The 20,818-nt window shown below is 40.8% G+C and overlaps 1 protein-coding gene across 1 annotated transcript in view; it reads right to left on the bottom strand.

The window, feature by feature from the left end:
* The window catches only part of Smu1 (Smu1 spliceosomal factor), a 189,081-nt gene that overhangs the window by 30,003 nt on the left and 138,260 nt on the right, over positions 1-20,818 (bottom strand). The window contains exons 7-8 of the mRNA XM_068356315.1: positions 15,465-15,592; positions 325-426 (exon numbers count right to left, since the gene is read on the bottom strand). Coding sequence (XP_068212416.1) covers positions 325-426; positions 15,465-15,592 — 230 coding nt within the window. The remainder of the gene's footprint in view (positions 1-324; positions 427-15,464; positions 15,593-20,818) is intronic.

The raw sequence follows: 20,818 nt of genomic DNA, 5'->3' as shown, positions 1-20,818 counted from the left end.
CATCGGCCGTCACAGGTCGACCCAGAAAGGGTTTTATTACCTTCAGGTAAATAAATATACAGTGAATGAATATAAATATCTAGGAACTGCGTACTTATTCTTATAGTGACTTTCACAACCGACTTGTGCAAGACTAAGGTTATCAGGATTTGGTCCTTTATATCCAGAATCTGTTATAACTAGGTTCATTATTGCAAGGTCTTAATTTTTGCGTATAATGAGCCATGCAATACACGTTAAAGAAACACTTTAACTATATAACTCTTAATGATGGAGAATTAAAAAAATGTAGAATACTCAGTTTCATATGTGCTCATTACTCACCTAATAATATTATGACCATCCTGAGTGAAGGTAGCTTGATTGACGAAAGATGAATGGCCACGGAACTCTTTCAAGGTTTTCCCTGACTTTAGGCCATGTACCCTGTAAGGAGAAAAGAATCAAATTAAATTATCAAAGTAACATAAACTAGTAAGACTTATTACTAATATATATATATATATATATATATATATATATATATATATATATATATATATATATATATATATATATAATTCATCTTGAAGGAGATATCTTGGTCTGTAATACCTTTCAGAAAATGTAGCCATAATAGTTTCTAAAAATACAATTCTCAAAATTATTAAAAAATAACTTTATATATTTTCTTTAATACATCAAAACTATTTCAACTGTATCCAGATATTCTGATGTTCACATCAATACTAATTCAGCAATAGGACTTGGATAGTTGTTCTCTTTACCAAGAGATCTAGGTAAAATTAGTGAATGGCATAAATGGTGCATGAAGTTAAACCTTAACAAAACTCAAAATATGACTGAAGTAAGTCAACAGCAATAACTACTCAACATCCAGATCTCAGCATTAATAATGTTTCTTCCTCTCTATATGACTTTTAAAATTTTGAGTGTGAGTCTAGATAGCAAATTAACTTTTGAGAAATATATTCGGTTTTTTTCTTCTTCATATACACAAAAATTGGCATATTGAGGATGTCTTTTAAGATTTTCAGTGATTAACCTATTCTGAAGATATGTTTTAATTTAGTCATTGTACCTAGTTTCAAGTTTTGTTTTCTTATCTGGTCTTCAGCTGCTGAATTTCATCTTAATTTGTTAGAGAAAAATTTGCAGTATATTTAATTTCTTATTCATGATGTAGATATTAATCTCTGGCACCTTCGTTCAGTTAGTTTGTTATGCATGTTGCATTAATATTGTCATAATTCTGACCATCATTTGCATTCAGATCTTCTCAGATTGTTCCATCCTATACAAAGTACTAGGAATCTTGTTAATTATATCAGTTATGCCTTCTCCATCATAAGAATCAACACTAAGTTTTATTCCAGCTGTAACCAGATTGTTGAATGATCTTCCTAATCGAGCAATTGAATCTATGGAATTTCAGAAGTTCAAACTCGCAGAGAATGTTTTTATACTAAATCATTATCAGTATTATTATTACTTGCTAAGCTACAATCCTAGTTGGAAAAGCAGGATGCTATAAGCCAAGAGGCTCCAACAGGGAAAATAGCCCAGTGAGAAAAGGAAACAAGGGAAGATAAAATATTTTAACGTCAGTAACAACATTAAAATAAATATTTCATATATCACCTATAAAAACTTTAACAAAACAAGAGGAAGAGAAATAAGATAGAAAAAGTGTGCCCAAGTGTAAACTTAAGCAAGAGAATTCTAACCCAAGACAATGGAAGATCATGATACAGAGGCTATGGCACTACCCAAACCTAGAGAACAGTGGTTTGATTTTGGAGTGTCCTTCTCCTAGAAGAGCTGCTTACCATAGTTAAAAAGTGTCTTCTACACTTACCACGAGAAAAGTGGACACTAAAAAATTACAGTGTAGTAGTTAACCCCTTGGGTGAAGAAGAATTGTTTGGTAATTTCTGTGTTGTAAGGTGTATGAAGACAGAAGAGAATCTGTAAAGAATAGGCAAGACTATTCGTTGTATGTGTAGGCAAAGGGAAAATGAACCGTAACCAAATAGAAGGATCCATTGTAGTACTGTCCGGCCAATCAAAGACCCCATAACTCTCTTGTGGTAGCCTCTTTTCATACCTTATATATGACAGATCTGCTATAACGTTACTGGTCTTTACATATTTCTATATTCAATATTCATTACTTCTTCTATATATTTTATTTATTTCCTTTCCAGAATGAGGTATTTTTCCTTGTAGAAGCCCTTGGGCTTATTCCATATTGCTTTTCCAACTAGGGTTATAGCTTACCTAATAAACGGATTTTGAGCGAAGCGAAAAATCTATTTTTGGGTGAGATAGCCATATCGTCCTGATGGAAGGTTCCTTCAGTAGTAGGTTGGCCAGGGCAGCAGCCATCCGTTGAGATATTACCGCTAGAGAGTTATGGAGTCCTTTGACTGGCCAGACAGTACTACACTGGATCCTTCTCTCTGGTTATGGTTCACTTTCCCTTGGCCTACACATACACTGAATAGTCTGGCCTATTCTTTACAAATTCTCCTCTATCCTCATACACCTGACAACACTGAGATTACCAAACAATTCTTCATCACCCAAGGGGTTAAATACTGCACTGCAATTGTTCAGTGGCTACTTTCCTCTTGGTAAGGGTAGAAGAGACTCTTTAGCTATGATAAGCAGCTCTTCTAGGAGAAGGACACTCCAAAATCAAACTATTATTCTCTAGTCTTAGGTAGCGCCATAGCTTCTGTACCATGGTATTTCACTGTATTGGCGTAGAGTTCTCTTGTTTGAGGGTACACTTGGGCACACTATTCTATCTAATTTCTCTTCTTGTTTTGTTAAAGTTTTTATAGTTTATATAAGAAATACTTATTTCAATGTTACTGTTCTTAAAATATTTTATTTTTCCTTGTTTCCTTTCCTCACAGGGCTATTTTCCCTGTTAGGGCCCCTGGGCTTACAGAGTCCTGCTTTTCCAACTAGGGTTGTAGCTTAGCAAGTAATAATAATAATAATAATAATAATAATAATAATAATAATAATATATGATCAGTCTCTAGGGCATTGCTTCTGCCATTCATGAGCAAGCTTTAAACCTTCAGGTCTTTATTTTTGCCTCACACCATCTATTACTGTTAAAAAAGGAAAAATAAAGACCCTAAAGATAAATATGATTGATAAAAATATACTAGTACCTGGTGATTGTAATTATTTGAGTAAAATTCCTACTCAGTACATATAGATGCACTGGCATACTAGTATAATCCCCTGACCATTATTTATGAGAGGTGCTAATATAAAAAGAAGCTGATGATAAAGAACTACCTCCTGGATTGAATAGAGGAGACTATGGGAGTACACACTTATCCAGATCAGGGCCTGGTATCATGAGTGAGGTAATACTCTCACCTGCATTACCCAAAGAAAAAATAAGTATAGTTAAGGATAAGTAGTCAAAATGTCTTCCATTAATCAAGGAAACTATTAAGCTTAAGGGTCAGTTGCAAGGAGACAAGAGGCAGTATGAACACAATAATGCTTTTTGGTATGCGTTTTATAAGCTGCTTCTCACCACCTCCACACACAGCCACCTAAAGAAAAGCTTAATGATAATTCACCTGGGTTACCAAAGCCTTCTCTTCCCACATCCATTTCTAGTCAAGAAGTCGAGCCTACAGGCCCAATAAACATCAAAGATCATAGAGGGGAGACCTAAGACCACAATTTTTTAATACAATTTGTATTCTTCTTTGCTAAACTAACCCGAGTCCTTTATATGGGTTTACACCAATACCCCGTTATATGAATGAGTACTGTTCCTGAAGAAACGTTCCGCAAAAATTCATTCATTGAAGCATATTTTCCCATTAACTTCCATTGCAAAAACTGAGATATTTTCCTACGAGCTCACCATAGTTCACTTGTTTCCCAATGCAAGACTTAATTTACAGTAATGTTAGAGAATACCTGAAAAATATATATCAACATTAAGTACTGTATTAGTAACCAAAGAGCGACAGTTTAGAAAGTATATTTTGTTTCTGTGAGTAGCAAAAATGGAAAATGAAAATGTCACTGTGATATTTTCAATGCTGTAGTGTCTCCTTATAAATACAGGAAATTGATACCACAGTATTAAAGAACAAAGTTAGTTGCTATATGAAATGTGCAAGCAAAACCAACATAATCTGCTAATAATTACAATCTTCAAAATAAAAACATACTTTACTCTATAATAATTATAAAATCAATAATAACCTTAGTTATAAATTACTGATCAAATAACTTGTAACTTCACAAATAAAGTAATTACAATCCAAACACAGAGAATGAATAAAACAAAAATTAAAGCAAGCGCAGTCAGTTGGGGGCTGAAACCCACAACTAAGTCCAAAATTAAACTGTGATATGCCATTAAACTCGACAGTAAATAAAACATGAGAAAAGTATTTTGTATACAACTTTTTACCCTAATATGCAAAAATTATAGTTCAAGCATTAATTGTTTCTTTTGGAAAATGAAAAAATTTCTTTTGGATGTTTGCCATAATCAGCCGATCAGGAAAGCATTGACATTAGCGTCATGAAATTATCAAATGAAAATATTGGAAAAGATTAATATTTGTTGTTTTTATTTCACAATACAGTATGATACTAATATGTGAATACCACATGCATTATTTTGGTTATTAAGTGAAACATCCAATTTACCAAAACCTTATTTGTATCAAATACAGTTGTTGGTTCATTTGTTTTTGTGTTACACATAGGGTGGTGCAATTTTGAATGAACGAACAACTGCATTTGATATAAATAGGATTTTGCTAGAATTGATGTTTCACTTAACTGTATCCAGTAATAATGTATGTAATATTCACATATTAGTATTGTATTAAAAAATAAAAACCGTGATAATTACCGGTAATCTTTTCCATTGTTTTCATTTACTACCGTCTATGCTTTCCGGATCAGCTGATTATATCAAACTTCTGAAGTATCTTTTTAATTACTCAAAACAAACAGTTAATGCTTGAATTATCATTTTATCATACTATGGTAAATAGTTTTATTCCAAATACTAGTTTAATGGCATATCAAAGTTTACTCAAGTTTAATCCGTTTCCTAGAGAGAGAGGAACATAGAGAGGAAACGTCCCCCTTTTTTTTCATTTGTTTGATGTCGGCTAACCCCCAAAATTGGGGGAAGTGCCTTGGTATATGTATGTGATGTTTGTGGTGCTTCAGAAAATTTTAATTTTTCTATCAATTAGTTAGGTAGTTTTTATGCGATTTTGTTTACCTTTTCATAAACAAAAATACACCCTCTTATATGAGATTATGTTATAATAAAACACCATGTTCTTCCTCCAGTTTCGGACAGACCTTTTCCCGATTTATATTTGACAGTATATATCCTTGATCTTTTCTCCAGAGTGAATAAGGGTATAATATGTTATTTTGATTATAAAATAAATTTTTTAATATACTTACCCGGTGATTATATAGCTGCAACTCTGTTGCTCGACAGACAACTCTACGGTAAAAACTCGCCAGCGATCGCTACACAGGTTGCGGGTGTGCCCAACAGCGCCATCTGTCGACCAGATACCCAGTTCTCAATGTAAACAAAGACTCAATTTTCTCCTCGTCCCACTGCGTCTCTATTGGGGAGGAAGGGAGGGTCATTTAATTTATAATCACCGGGTAAGTATATTCAAAAATTTATTTTATAATCAAAATAACATTTTTCAATATTTAACTTAGCCGGTGATTATATAGCTGATTCACACCCAGGATGGTGGGTAGAGACCAGTAATATATGTTTATACTTATATGAGCTAAGAGTTTTTTATTTCATTTTAGAAGTAATCAAAATAACAAAAACAAAATAAATAGGTACCTGGTAAGGAAGTCGACTTGAACAATTACTCTGCCTTTTAAGTACGTCTTCCTTACGGAGCCTCGCGATCCTCTTAGGATGCTGATCGACCCCTAGGATCTGAAGTATCAAGGGTTGCAACCCATACAACAGGACCTCATCAAAACCCCTAATCTAGGCGCTCTCAAGAAATGACTTTGACCACCCGTCAAATCAACCAGGATGCGAAAGGCTTCTTAGCCTTCCGGACAACCCAAAAAACAACAATAAAAACATTTCAAGAGAAAGATTAAAAGGGTATGGAATTAGGGAATTGTAGTGGTTGAGCCCTCACCCACTACTGCACTCGCTGCTACGAATGGTCCCAGTGTGTAGCAGTCCTCGTAAAGAGACTGGACATCCTTTAGATAAAAAGACGCAAACACTGACTTGCTTCTCCAATAGGTTGCGTCCATTATACTTCGCAGAGATCTATTTTGCTTAAAAGCCACGGAAGTTGCGACAGCTCTAACTTCGTGTGTCCTCACCTTAAGCAATGCTTGGTCTTCCTCACTCAGATGTGAATGAGCTTCTCGTATTAACAGTCTGATAAAGTAGGATAAAGCATTCTTTGACATAGGCAAAGATGGTTTCTTAACTGAACACCATAAAGCTTCAGATTGGCCTCGTAAAGGTTTAGTTCGCTTTAAATAGAACTTAAGAGCTCTCACAGGGCATAAGACTCTTTCTAGTTCATTGCCTACCATATTCGATAAGCTGGGAATATCGAACGATTTCGGCCAAGGTCGAGACGGCAGCTCATTTTTGGCTAGAAAACCAAGTTGTAGCGAACATGTAGCTTTTTCTGACGAAAATCCTATGTTCTTGCTGAAGGCATGAATCTCACTGACTCTTTTAGCTGTGGCTAAGCATACCAGGAAAAGTGTCTTTAAAGTGAGATCTTTCAGGGAGGCTGATTGTAGCGGCTCAAACCTGTCTGACATGAGGAATCTTAGTACCACGTCTAAATTCCAACCAGGTGTAACCAAACGACGCTCCTTCGTGGTCTCAAAAGACTTAAGGAGGTCCTGAAGATCTTTATTGTTGGAAAGATCTAAGCCTCTATGCCGGAAGACCGATGCCAACATGCTTCTGTAGCCCTTGATAGTGGGAGCTGAAAGGGATCGTCCTTTTCTCAGGTATAAGAGAAAGTCAGCTATTTGAGCTACAGAAGTACTGGTCGAGGATACAGATACTGACTTGCACCAGTTTCGGAAGACTTCCCACTTCGATTGGTAGACTCTAAGGGTGGATGCTCTCCTTGCTCTAGCAATCGCACTGGCTGCCTCCTTCGAAAAGCCTCTAGCTCTCGAGAGTCTTTCGATAGTCTGAAGGCAGTCAGACGAAGAGCGTGGAGGCTTTGGTGTACCTTCTTTACGTGTGGCTGACGTAGAAGGTCCACCCTTAGAGGAAGACTTCTGGGAACGTCTACTAGCCATCGAAGTACCTCGGTGAACCATTCTCTCGCGGGCCAGAGGGGAGCAACTAGCGTCAACCTTGTCCCTTCGTGAGAGGCGAACTTCTGCAGTACCTTGTTGACAATCTTGAACGGTGGGAATGCGTATAGATCTAGATGCGACCAATCTAGGAGAAAGGCATCTATATGTATTGCTGCTGGGTCCGGGACTGGTGAGCAATATATTGGGAGCCTCTTGGTCATTGAGGTTGCAAAGAGATCTATGGTTGGTTGGCCCCAAGTGGCCCAAAGTCTCTTGCATACATCCTTGTGGAGGGTCCATTCCGTTGGAATTACTTGCCCTTTCCGACTGAGACAATCTGCCATGACATTCAAGTTGCCCTGGATGAACCTCGTTACTAGTGATATGTTTTGACCTTTTGACCAGATGAGCAGGTCCCTTGCGATCTCGTACAACGTCAGTGAGTGGGTCCCTCCTTGCTTGGAGATGTACGCCAAGGCAGTGGTGTTGTCCGAGTTCACTTCCACCACTTTGCCTCGAAGGAGAGACCTGAAGCTTTTCAAGGCCAGATGTACTGCCAGTAGCTCCTTGCAGTTGATATGCATGATCCTTTGACTCGAGTTCCACAGTCCTGAACATTCCCGACCGTCTAATGTCGCTCCCCAGCCTACGTCCGATGCGTCCGAGAAGAGAACGTGGTTGGGAGTCTGAACAGCCAGGGGAAGACCCTCTCTTAGATTGATACTGTCCTTCCACCAAGTCAGGCAAGACTTCATCTTTTCGGAAATGGGGATCGAGACCGCTTCTAGCGTCTTGTCCTTTTTCCAGTGAAAAGCTAGATGATATTGAAGAGGACGGAGGTGTAGTCTTCCTAATGACACAAATTGTTCCAGGGATGATAGCGTCCCTACCAGACTCATCCACTGCCTGACTGAGCAGTGTTCCTTCTTCAGCATGTTCTGGATGCATAACTGGGCTTGGCTGATTCTGGGGGCCGACGGAAAAGCCCGAAAAGCTAGACTGTGAATCTCCATCCCTAAATACACAATAGTTTGGGATGGGACCAGTTGTGACTTTTCCATATTGACAAGGAGACCCAATTCCTTGGTCAGATCTAGAGTCCACTTTAGATCCTTCAGACAGCGACGACTGGAAGAGGCTCTGAGAAGCCAGTCGTCCAAATAGAGGGAGGCTCGGATATCCGATAAATGGAGGAATTTGGCTACATTCCTCATCAGCCTCGTAAACACAAGAGGAGCTGTGCTTAGGCCAAAGCACAGGGCTTGAAACTGGTAGACAACCTTTTCGAAAACGAATCTCAGAAAAGGTTGGGAGTCCGGGTGGATGGGGACGTGGAAGTAGGCGTCCCTTAGGTCTAATGAGACCATCCAGTCTTCCCTTCTGACCACTGCTAAGACTGACTTTGTGGTCTTCATGGAGAACGTCTGCTTTGTGACAAAGACATTCAGAGCACTGACGTCTAGCATCGGCCTCCACCCTCCTGTCTTCTTTGACACCAAGAAGAGGCGGTTGTAGAATCCCGGAGATTGAAGGTCCGAGACTTTGACCACCGCTCCCTTCTCTAGTAAAAGAGACACTTCCCGTTTCAAGGCTCGTCTCTTGTCTTCCTCTCTGTACCTGGGAGAGAGATTGATGGGAGACGTTGCTAGAGGGGGTTTCCGTACAAAAGGGATCTTGTACCCCTCTCTGAGCAACTTCACAGATTGTGCATCTGCGCCTCTCTTCTCCCAGGTCTGCCAGAAGTTCTTGAGTCTGGCTCCCACTGCTGTCTGAAGATGCGGGCAGTCAGACTCTGCCCTTATAGGACTTGGATCCTTTCTTCTTTCCTCGTTTCCCTTCGGCACGAGCACCTCCTCTGCTGGAGGCTCTGCCACGAAAGGGCGGAATAAAACGGGACGCTGGAGTGTCCATCCTTGGTCTAGCTGACAAGGTAGGCAAAGGGGGAGCTTTGCGAGCGGAGGACGCAACAAGATCGTGAGTGTCCTTCTGTACCAACGAAGCGGCTATTTCCTTAATCAGGGCTTCTGGAAAAAGGCACTTGGAAAGAGGAGCAAAGAGAAGCTCAGATCTCTGGCACGGTGTAACTCCAGCTGAAAGGAATGAACAGAGATTTTCACGCTTTTTAAGGACTCCGGACACAAACGATGCAGCAAGCTCATTAGACCCATCACGTACGGCCTTGTCCATGCAGGACATAATGAGCAAGGAAGTCTCTTTCTCTGTCGGAGAGATCTTTCTGCTTAGGGCTCCTAGACACCAGTCTAAGAAGTTAAAAACTTCGAAGGCCCTAAAGATACCTTTCAAAAGGTGGTCCAGGTCCGAAAATGACCAACATATCTTTGAGCGTCTCATGGCAAGGCGGCGGGGAGAGTCTACAAGACTTGAGAAGTCACCCTGGGCAGAGGCAGGAACTCCCAAGCCGAGAACTTCTCCCGTGGCATACCAGACGCTCGATCTAGAAGAGAGTCTAGCAGGGGGAAACGCAAAGGCTGTCTTCCCTAAACTCTTCTTGGACTGCAAACATTCTCCTATCACCCGCAAAGCTCTCTTGGACGAGCGTGCGAGGACGAGTCTAGTAAAGGCAGGAGTGGTAGACGGCATGCCTAACACAAACTCTGAAGGCGGAGAACGAGGAGCCACAGAAACAAACTGGTACGGAAACAGCTCTTTGAAAATGGCCAAAACTTTTCTAAAGTCCAAAGAGGGTTGAGTAGACTTAGGCTCGTCCAAATCTGATTGTGGTTCATCTATGTGTGCAGCAACATCATCATCAGAAAGTTCCTTATCTGACAACTGATGAGGAAACGGCAATGGAGTGGGTAACGGCTGGTTCGCTGAGTCCGGTCGCACTGGTGCATGCGTGACTGAGCCGGACGCAACTTCATGGAATTGCTGCCCAGTCTGTGAGCTGGCAACAACCATGGCAGCGCGGGGACGCACAGCGTCTACTCCAGACTGTCTGGACTGATGTGGGTGCGCAGTGGAAACCACACTGGGTTGCGGAGGTTGACGCACCGCGTCAAAACAAAGCAACTCTGACGGTTGTTGAACCTCCCGAACGTCAACGGCAACCTCCGTGCGTCGCTTAACGTCAACGGCAACCTCCGTGCGTCGCTTAACGTCAACATGCGGCTGGCAGATCACACTGGAACGCATGGGTGGAGGAACTCTCTCAACTGGTGTGCGTGAGAAGGTTACCTCAGCGTCCACAGGACGCACAACCGATCGTATGGAGGGTTGTAGGCTAGGTACTGCACTAGCTGGTGCGGCAGCAACCTTCTCCGCACGAAAGTCCTGCATCAGAGACGTAAGTTTAGACTGCATGTCTTGCAATAGAGACCACTTAGGGTCTACGGGAGCAGGTGCGGCGACAGACGGTGTTACTGTCTGAAGCGGTACCGCTTTGCCTCTCTTAGGCGGTGAGCAGTCATCGGATGACGGCAGCGAGTCCGAACTGACCCAGTGGCTACAACCGGGCCGTTGGACTTGTGCTGAAGGGACCGACTTACGTTTTAACGGTCGCGAGACCTTGGTCCAAAGTTTCTTGCGAGAAACACCTTCAGAAGACGAGGTATAAATGGGCTCTCTCGTCTTAGTTAGGTAGGAGCGATCTTGGGTAGATACGCCCGATACCACGGAGGGAACGTCTGTTCGTTGATTAAAGCCTCTCGAACCCATGCGTCGTACGACATTGCTTCTCCCCTGGACTTGGGAGCTTGCAAGAGGTCCCGGACTAGGAGGACGACAGGCACGAACAGACGAACCCTCAAGCGCAACACTATCCACAACACTATCACTCGGCACTTTAGCACTTCCCACTGCACTTTGGCACTTAAGCTCCTTCACATCCGCCATGAGCTGATTACGGTCACTAGCAAGGGACTCAACTCTCTCACCCAGAGCCTGGATGGCACGCATCATATCAGCCATCGATGGTTCCTGAGTGCCAGGAGGGGGGTTAGGAGCAACCACTACAGGGGAAGGAATAGGTTGTGGGGCATGAGGAGAGGATATATCAATAGAACGAGAAGATCTTCTCCTAACTCTATCTCTCTCTAGCCTACGTGTATACTTTTGAAATTCGATAAAATCGAATTCCGAAAGGCCAACGCACTCCTCACACCGATCTTCCAATTGACAGGTTTTATCCCGACAATTGGAACAAACAGTGTGAGGGTCGATAGAAGCCTTCGGAAGACGCCTTGAACAGTCCCTAGCATTGCACTTCCTAAATTTGGGGACTTGTGAAGGGTCAGCCATTTTGAATTGGTCAAAGGGAAATTCCAAAAAACTATCAAAAAGTCATCAACAAAGAATCCGTTATCAAAAAGAGTTCAAGGATTTGTGAAGAGAAACCCTGCACAGCGAAAGCTCAAAACTAGAATATAGTACTTCACCAATTAGAAAAAATTGAGTCTTTGTTTACATTGAGAACTGGGTATCTGGTCGACAGATGGCGCTGTTGGGCACACCCGCAACCTGTGTAGCGATCGCTGGCGAGTTTTTACCGTAGAGTTGTCTGTCGAGCAACAGAGTTGCAGCTATATAATCACCGGCTAAGTTAAATATTGAAAAGTAAAGATATATCAGTCTTATTCTATTTAACTTTGTAACATAACAACAGCAATTTTTTACTATCATACAGTGACTGAAATACAAGCAAACAGCTGTTAGCAAATGTAATTGCTCATAACAATATGGTTGTTTTTTTGCTTAGTTTCTGTTGTGAATGTGTACGTTTACACAATGATTATACAATCATACCGAAACTTTTATTTTTTGCACTTTTTTGAAGTTGATAAATTTTACAGCTACAAATTATCGTTAAAAATATCGTAACTTCAAATTTTTGGTATGTAGATCGAAGCATGGGACAAAATGATTTTATTTATATCATCGAAAATTTGTCAATCGAAGCTTCGTATACTGGGGCATTGGTGTACTCCTATGTCAATTTTTTACGACCAGAAAGTCATTAGGCAACTTCACTACTGGGTAGTGTTACATGCTACTGTGAGGCAAGCTTCACTCTATCCTGGTCAAGACTTGTGTGGATGAGGTGAGACGTTTGCATAAATGTCTCTGATTTAAGTAGCTAGGAAAAATACAAATTGTTTTAAAAATTTGTAGTTTATTCCTACATGGATACAAAGTTCAGAGTAATTTATATAGGTAGTCTTCCTTGGGTGGGAGGAAGTCTCCATCAAGAAGAGGTCACTCATGAAAAGACCCCAAAAGATTTATACTGTAAAATCAAATGGTAAACAAATCAAGACAGCTCAGCCAACTCGTGAAGAGGCGGGGCTGATGTGTCAGGCCCCTCTAAGTCATGACCTAAATAGAGATGAAACATCAACAAAAGCAGACATCAAAGGATTAAAGAAATTTCTCAACTTACAAACATTTGAGGAAATAAACACAAATCAAACCGTATTCATAAAACTCAAACATTGTATCAAAAGTTTGTATACTGTAATAGGATAAAAGAACACTATAATGAACCATTATATCATTTACTGCAGGAAGCAAAACATTTGCAATAACCTGATATTTATTTCATAAGAAATGGGACTACTTTTTGACTTTTGTAGATGGAAATTGTGGGCATGGGAGTTAGGCAAAGTCTACTACCTTAGGCCAAAATTCAACAAAATTTGACTTACGACTGGCAAACATGTCTAGTGTCGGGGAACCCTACAAAGTCACAAGACTCTTCACCACCAGATGAAGCAAAGACCATTCTGAGTCCACTGTGTTCCATTTTCAACTTGGATGGTCCACAATGACATTCCTCTTCCTAGGAATGAATCTCACTGAGAAGATACTGCACTGGATTGATTTGCACCAAATGGTGGATTCCCACTGCTAACTGGCATAGCAGGTGGGATACTGAGCCTCCTTGCTTGGTGATGTAGGGTGAGTGATGGACTAGACAAGTAGAGTAGTGCTAGATGCTGCTTTCATTTCCAGGTAATTGATGTGAAAAGCCTGAAATATGCTCCCTTCAACGGTGAGTATCCCACCCTTGGTGAGAGATATCAGAGAATAAAAGGAACTCCAGAGGAAGAACCTGTAGGGGTATGCCTGGTAGCAGATTCGCCTGTCTCGGCCACCACTGGAGGAGGGTCCGATGTTTGCGACCACTTGCTCTTCAGAGTTCGAAAGGGGACCAGTGGAGTTGCCTAGTAACCTATTAGGCATCTTTCTTTCTTGTTGTAGAAAATCAACGTAAGAGTAAACCATATAAATGACACGGAAGATTGTATCTGCATAGGAATAAAGGCTTTTCAGCCTATGGTGGGTCTGAGACCTCCTAACTGAAGATGAAGGATTTCCTCCTTGATTGATATTATGTAGCATGGGAGGAGAGCCCGGTTCAACAGCGCCACATGGAAGTCAGGCGAACTGTTAAAAATTTACCCAGTTCGTTTGGCTTCCCTATACCAGTCTGCCTACCCACGGAGTACCCTAGACCGGAAGGAGCTGAAGAGGAAGCTCCTCAAAACTGACCCAGTGGGGCGGAAAGTTGGCTGGAACAGTTCTTGGTCACTATCAATGCCTCTGCTTGTCATCAGGCCACTTGGCAGGATGTCTTGACACCTGCTGAGTGTCCTAGATGAGGAAACTATCCAGAGGAACCTGAAGAGACTCAAAAAGTTTGTATCTGGAGAGTTGTCATCTCAGCTTATCTCCAGTGCTGAAGAAGGATAGTATTGCATGCCAGCAAATTGCTAAATTCTGGCATGTGTCCTGAGACAGAATTTTGAGACTCGGAAGATCTATAAATTTGCAAATTGATTACCTATCAAAGTATTTTTAAAAAAGTAATTTTCTTGGTATATATTTGCCTTTGCTTTAATTCCCATGTTGGGATAGAAGAATGACTGAGGAATCAGATGAAGTTCATTATGGCATTATGATGTACTATAAATGCTGTATAATATCTAAACGTGGAAAATTAAGTCATAATGTTTTATGAATATGTAGATGAGCATTTAGGAGGATGAAGAATTTATATTTAGTTTTCTATGTACATATTCTTTTCCTACATAATCTATCATCACATCAACCTAATTTCCACTTATTGCCACTCAACCATGTTCTTTTATTTCAGGTTTGTGCAACATCCTACACTACGTAGGGAACTTGATGAAAACAGTTAGCGGAATGGAATTGTTTTAGGTGCTTTGATCGTGATCAGTTCTGGACTGGGGCCACAACTGAACACTGCCACACAAAATCAATGGCAATGCCACCTGGTTCATGTCATATCTGGAAAAAGAATTTTATGGACTGTATGTGCATTGTGTGACCTTAGTGCATGTAGATGCAAGACTGAAAACAATTCTTGGTAACTGAACAAAAAATGAATAATTTTAAATAATCACATCCCAGTCCAGTGAATGTATTCTTACAGCTGATTGTATCTTAGGTCTCACTGTGGATGTATAATTTCAACCATGTGACCATTACTTTTCTTTTAGTAATTTTTTTCTTAGAAGTTCCCATCCCACTTATACTTATTCATGTATAATTTACTGAGGATAGAACATTAGTTTATTGTTTATTTTGCTTTAAAACATAAGTACTTTTCTATAATTTTCTTAATTTACTCCTTCAATAACTGAACCAAATTTCTCAACCATTTCTAAGACAGTGAAACAATTTTATAATATAATGCTCATAAGTCAGTGAAAATTTTTTATAATAGAATACACATATACAAAAATTCTCCTGGTATTCATTTACTTGTTGGGTCCCCTTTCCCAGAACCAAAACAAGGGGTGATGCTCAATATTTTTCGTTGGTCAAACAGGACCATTTACTTTAACGTAAGGTAGCGAGATAGGGGATGGCAACCCAATAGTAAATATGTGTTATTCCCGGCCGCAGCCTACTAACCATATCAGTACGATAGTAAAAATAAATCTAACATTACTCATGAAATTAATAAATACTTATATGTACCTTCAATATGAAAATATTAGTGGTACTGTAGAAATCATTAACAGAAAATATCTTAATTATCACATAAGTAGGAATGAATACTATACAATGTTGCAATAAAAATAAAAAAAAGTGAAAACCAAAAAATTAATAACCTTCTTTACCTGATAGTGTTATCAAATGATGTTGACATTACTTGACTGTTGTCTTTATTAAAGGCGAGAGATGTGACTCCTTCAGAGTGGGCCCTTTCCACCTTCCGTAGACACTGGCCGGTGTTCACTCTCCAAACCTAAAAGATGTAATGAATATAGTTCTCAATTTCACACTTTTAAGATCCCAATGACTCAATTTCACCCTTTTAAGGAGATCACATTGACTCAATTTCACCCTTTTAAGGAGAGCTCAATGACTCAATTTCACTCTTTTAAGGAGATCTCAATGACTAAATTTCATCCATTTAAAGAGATCTCAATGACTCAATTTCCCCCTTTTAAGATCTCAATGACTTAATTTCACCCTTTTAAGGAGATCTCAAAGACTCAATTTCACCCTTTTAAGGAGACCTCAATGACTAAATTTCACCCTTTTAAGGAGACCTCAATGACTAAATTTCACCCTTTTAAGGAGGCCTCAATGACTAAATTTCCTACTCTTAAGATATTAATGACTCAATTTCACCCTTAAAAGGAGATCTCAATGACTCAAAATCACCCTTTTAAGGAGATCTCAATGACTCAAAATCACCCTTTTAAGGAGATCTCAATGACTCAAAATCTCCCCTTTAAGGAAATCTCAACGATTAAATTTCCCCCATTTTGAGGAGTTTTCAACCCAATTTTGCCTTTTTAATGAAATGTCAATGATACAATTTCACCCTTTTAAGGAGATCACAATGACTATTTCACCCCTTTAAGGAAATTTCAACAACTAAATTTCACCCTTTTTAAGATTTCATTGACTAAATTTCACCCCATTTTAAGATCTCAATGACTCATTTCACCCTTTATAAAATCTAAATGACTTAATTTTCCCCTTTTAAGATCTCAATGACTCAATTTCACTCTTATTAATGAGATCTCAATGACTTAAATTCACCCTATTTAAGGAGATCTCAATGACTCAATTTCATCCTTTTTAAGATCTTAATGACTCAATATCCCACTGTTTAAGATCTCAATTTCATCCTTTTTAAGGAGATTACAATGACCCAATTTCCCATCGTTAAAGATCTCAATGACTCAATTTCACCCTTATTAACCCTTTTACCCCCAAAGGATGTACTGGTACGTTTCACAAAACTCGTCCCTTTACCCCCCTGGACGTACTGGTACGTCCTTGCCAAAAACTGCTATTTACAATTTTTTTTTTTTTGCATATTTCTGATAATTTTTTGAGAAACTTCAGGCATTTTCCAAGAGAATGAGACCAACCTGACCTCTCTATGATGAAAATTAAGGCTGTTAGAGCAATTTGAAAAAAAATATACTGCAAAATGTGCTTGAATAAAAATATCCCCTGGGGGTTAAGGGTTGGAAATTTCCAAGTAGCCTGGGGGTAAAAAGGTTAAGATCCCAAAGATTGAGTGGATTTGAATGCATGATGAGACAGTTAGTCAGAACGTCTGGATATGATGAAAAAGAGACAGTTGAAAAGCACAGATTAAAAACAAGGTGAAAATGAACAAAAGAAGATACGAAACAAATGGGAATCCAGACAGAAAGTGCACAAGATAGAGGAGAGAGAAGAGATCTTATTATCAGTCTAACAATGTCAGTGGGAAATCTGACACCATTAATGCTAATGACTATGATCATGAATGATTTGGTGCAAGTAACAACAAAATATGAAAGGAGAGAAAATAAGAAGATTTACTATTTAGTTTTATGTATTTCCCCTGTAAATGCAGTAAAGTATTTCACCTAAATTCACTGTGCATAAAGCAAATTAAAACAATTTATTCAATGGAAAAAGAAAATTTCAGCAACATTTCATGTAAGTGGCAAATTCACAAAGAAAAAAAGGTCTTCACCTCTAGCTACAGTACAATCACTAAATTTACCTTGCATAAAATACATCAATACTCTTTATTCAACTCAGAAAAACCCATTTTCAGCCAAGTTTTTTCCATAAATTTACAAAGAAAACAGATCTAATCAACCCCTTCAGTTACAAGTCCTTTCCAAGTCCTTTGTGTTTAAGAGCCAGGCTTGTGGATGATATATTTTACATTGTTAACTGCTCTGATAGTCACTATTCATGATATGATACTGGTCCTGATGCCATATCAATGCATATGATGTGTGCTGTGTAGATGGCTGTGGTTTAAAAATGTTATTTTCATTAGTAAAATAAATTTTTGAATATACTTACCCGATAATCATGTAGCTGTCAACTCTGTTGCCGACAGAAATCTACGGTCGGGATACGCCAGCGATCGCTATACAGGTGGGGGTGAACACCACAGCGCCATCTGTGGTCAGGTACTCCAGTACTTCTTGTCAACACCACCTCAATTTTTTCCTCGGTCCACTGGTTCTCTATGGGGAGGAAGGGTGGGTCAATTAAATCATGATTATCGGGTAAGTATATTCAAAAATTTATTTTACTAATGAAAATAACATTTTTCAATATTAATCTTACCCGATAATCATGTAGCTGATTCACACCCAGGGTGGTGGGTGGAGACCAGCATATATGTTAACAAAGAAGCTAAGTATCCCGTATTTTATTTTATTAGTTATTCAAAAATAACATAAAATAAATAAGTACCTGGTAAGGAAGACGACTTGAACCATTACTCTGCCTTTATTAAGTACGTCTTCCTTACTGAGCGTAGCGGTCCTCTTAGGATGCTGAACGACTCTTAGGTGCTGAAGTATAAAGGGCTGCAACCCATACTAAAGGACCTCATCACAACCTTTAACCTCGGCGCTTCTCAAGAAAGAATTGACCACCCGCCAAATCAACAAGGATGTGGAAGGCTTCTTAGCCGACCGTACAACCCATAAAAAGTATTCAAGAGAAAGGTTAAAAAGGTTATGGGATTATGGGAATGTAGTGGCTGAGCCCCCGCCTACTACTGCATTAGTTGCTACGAATGGTCCCAGGGTGTAGCAGTTCTCGTAAAGAGACTGAACATCTTTGAGATAGAATGATGCGAACACTGACTTGCTTCTCCAATAGGTTGCATCCATAACACTCTGCAGAGAACGGTTCTGTTTGAGGGCCACTGAAGTAGCCACAGCTCTCACTTCATGTGTCCTTACCTTCAGCAAAGCAAGGTCTTCTTCCTTCAGATGAGAATGTGCTTCCCTAATCAGGAGCCTGAATAGGTAAGAAACTGAGTTCTTAGACCTTGGAAGAGAAGGCTTCTTGATAGCACACCATAAGGCTTCTGATTGTCCTCGTAAAGGTTATGACCTTTTTAGATAGTACCTAAGAGCTCTAACTGGGCAAAGTACTCTCTCCAGTTCGTCCCCCACCAAGTTGGACAGGCTTGGGATCTCGAACGACTTAGGCCAAGGACGTGAAGGAAGCTCGTTTTAGCAAAAAACCGAGCTGCAAGGAACATGTAGCCGTTTCAGATGTGAAAACTATGTTCCTGCTGAAGGCGTGGATCTCACTTACTCTTTTAGCTGTTGTCAAGCACACGAGGAAAAGAGTTTTCAATGTGAGGTCCTTAAAAGAGGCTGATTGGAGAGGTTCAAATCTTGATGACATAAGGAACCTTAGGACCACGTCTAGATTCCAGCCTGGAGTGGACAACCGACGTTCCTTTGAGGTCTTAAAAGACCTAAGGAGGTCCTGTAGATCTTTGTTGGTGGAAAGATCCAAGCCTCTGTGGCGGAAAACCGCTGCCAACATACTTCTGTAACCCTTAATCGTAGGAGCTGAAAGGGATCTACGTTCCTTAGATGTAACAGGAAGTCAGCAATCTGGGTTACAGTGGTACTGGATGAGGAAACTGCATTGGCCTTGTACCAGCTTCGGAAGACTTCCCCTTTAGACTGATAGACTCTGAGAGTGGATGTCCTCCTTGCTCTGGCAATCGCTCTGGCTGCCTCCTTCGAAAAGCCCCTAGCTCTTGAGTCTTTCGAAAGACTGAAGGCAGTCAGACGAAGAGCGTGGAGGTTTGGATGTACCTTCTTTACGTGAGGTAGACGTAGAAGGTCCACTCCTAGAGGAAGAGTCCTGGGAATGTCGACCAGCCATTGCAGTACCTCTATGAACCATTCTCTCGCGGGCCAGAGCGGAGCCAACCAACGTCAGCCGTGTCCCTTTGCGAGAGGCGAACTTCTGAAGTACCCTGTTGACAATCTTGAACGGCGGGAATGCATACAGGTCGAGATGGGACCAATCCAGCAGAAAAGCATCCACGTGAACTGCTGCTGGGTCTGGAATCGGAGAACAATACAACGGGAGCCTCTAGGTTATCGAGGTAGCGAACAGATCTATGGTTGGCTGACCCCACAGGGCCCAAAGTCTGCTGCAAACATTCTTGTGAAGGGTCCACTCTGTGGGGATGACCTGACCCTTCCGGCTAAGGCGATCTGCCATGACATTCATATCGCCCTGTATGAACCTCGTACCAGCGTGAGCTTTCGATCTTTTAACCAGATGAGGAGGTCCCTTGCGATCTAGAACAACTTCCACGAATGAGTCCCTCCCTGCTTGGAGATGTAAGCCAAGGCTGTGGTGTTGTCAGAGTCCACCTCCACCACCTTGTTAAGCTGGAGGGACTTGAAGTTTATCAAAGCCAGATGAACCGCCAACAGCTCCTTGCAAAAGATGTGAAGTGTCCTTAGCTCCTGATTCCATGTTCCCGAGCATTCCTGTCCGTCCAAAGTCGCACCCCAGCCCGTGTCTGATGCGTCAGATAAGAGACGGCGGTCGGGTTTCTGAACAGCCAAAGGTAGACTTCCTTGAGAAGAAAGCTGTTCTTTCACCACGTGAGAGTAGACCTCCTCTCTTCGGAAACAGGAACTGAGATCGTCTCTAGCGTCATGTCCTTTATCCAGTGAGCCGCTAGATGATACTGAAGGGGGCGGAGGTGGGGTCTCCCTAACTCGATGAACAGGGCCAGCGATGAAAGTGTCCCTGTTAGACTCATCCACTACCTGACTGAGCATCGGTTCCTTCTCAGCATGCTCTGGATGCAAACTAGGGCTTAGTAGATCTTTGGGGCCGACGGAAAAGCCCGAAAAGCTCGACTCTGAAGATCCATACTCAGGTAGACAATGGTCTGGGATGGGACGAGCTGGGACTCCTCAAAATTGACCAGGAGGCCCAGTTCCTTGGTCAGATCCATAGTCCATCTGAGAATCTCCAGACAGCGACGACTTGTGGGAGCTCTTAAAAGCTAGTCGTCTGACGGAGCCGGACACAAGATCATGGTACTGCTGCACAGTCTGTGAACTGTCAACCATGGGGAAGCGAGGAAGTACAGTGACAACCCGAAGCTGTCTAGACTGTCTGGGTCGTACAGACAACTCCTTATCGGGTTGCTGAGGTTGCC

Source organism: Palaemon carinicauda, chromosome 32, assembly GCF_036898095.1.
Source record: "Palaemon carinicauda isolate YSFRI2023 chromosome 32, ASM3689809v2, whole genome shotgun sequence".
Classification (NCBI taxonomy): Eukaryota; Metazoa; Arthropoda; class Malacostraca; order Decapoda; family Palaemonidae; genus Palaemon; species Palaemon carinicauda.
The sequence above is the reverse complement of the archived record's forward strand: the minus strand, read 5'-3'. Positions and strand labels throughout refer to the sequence as shown.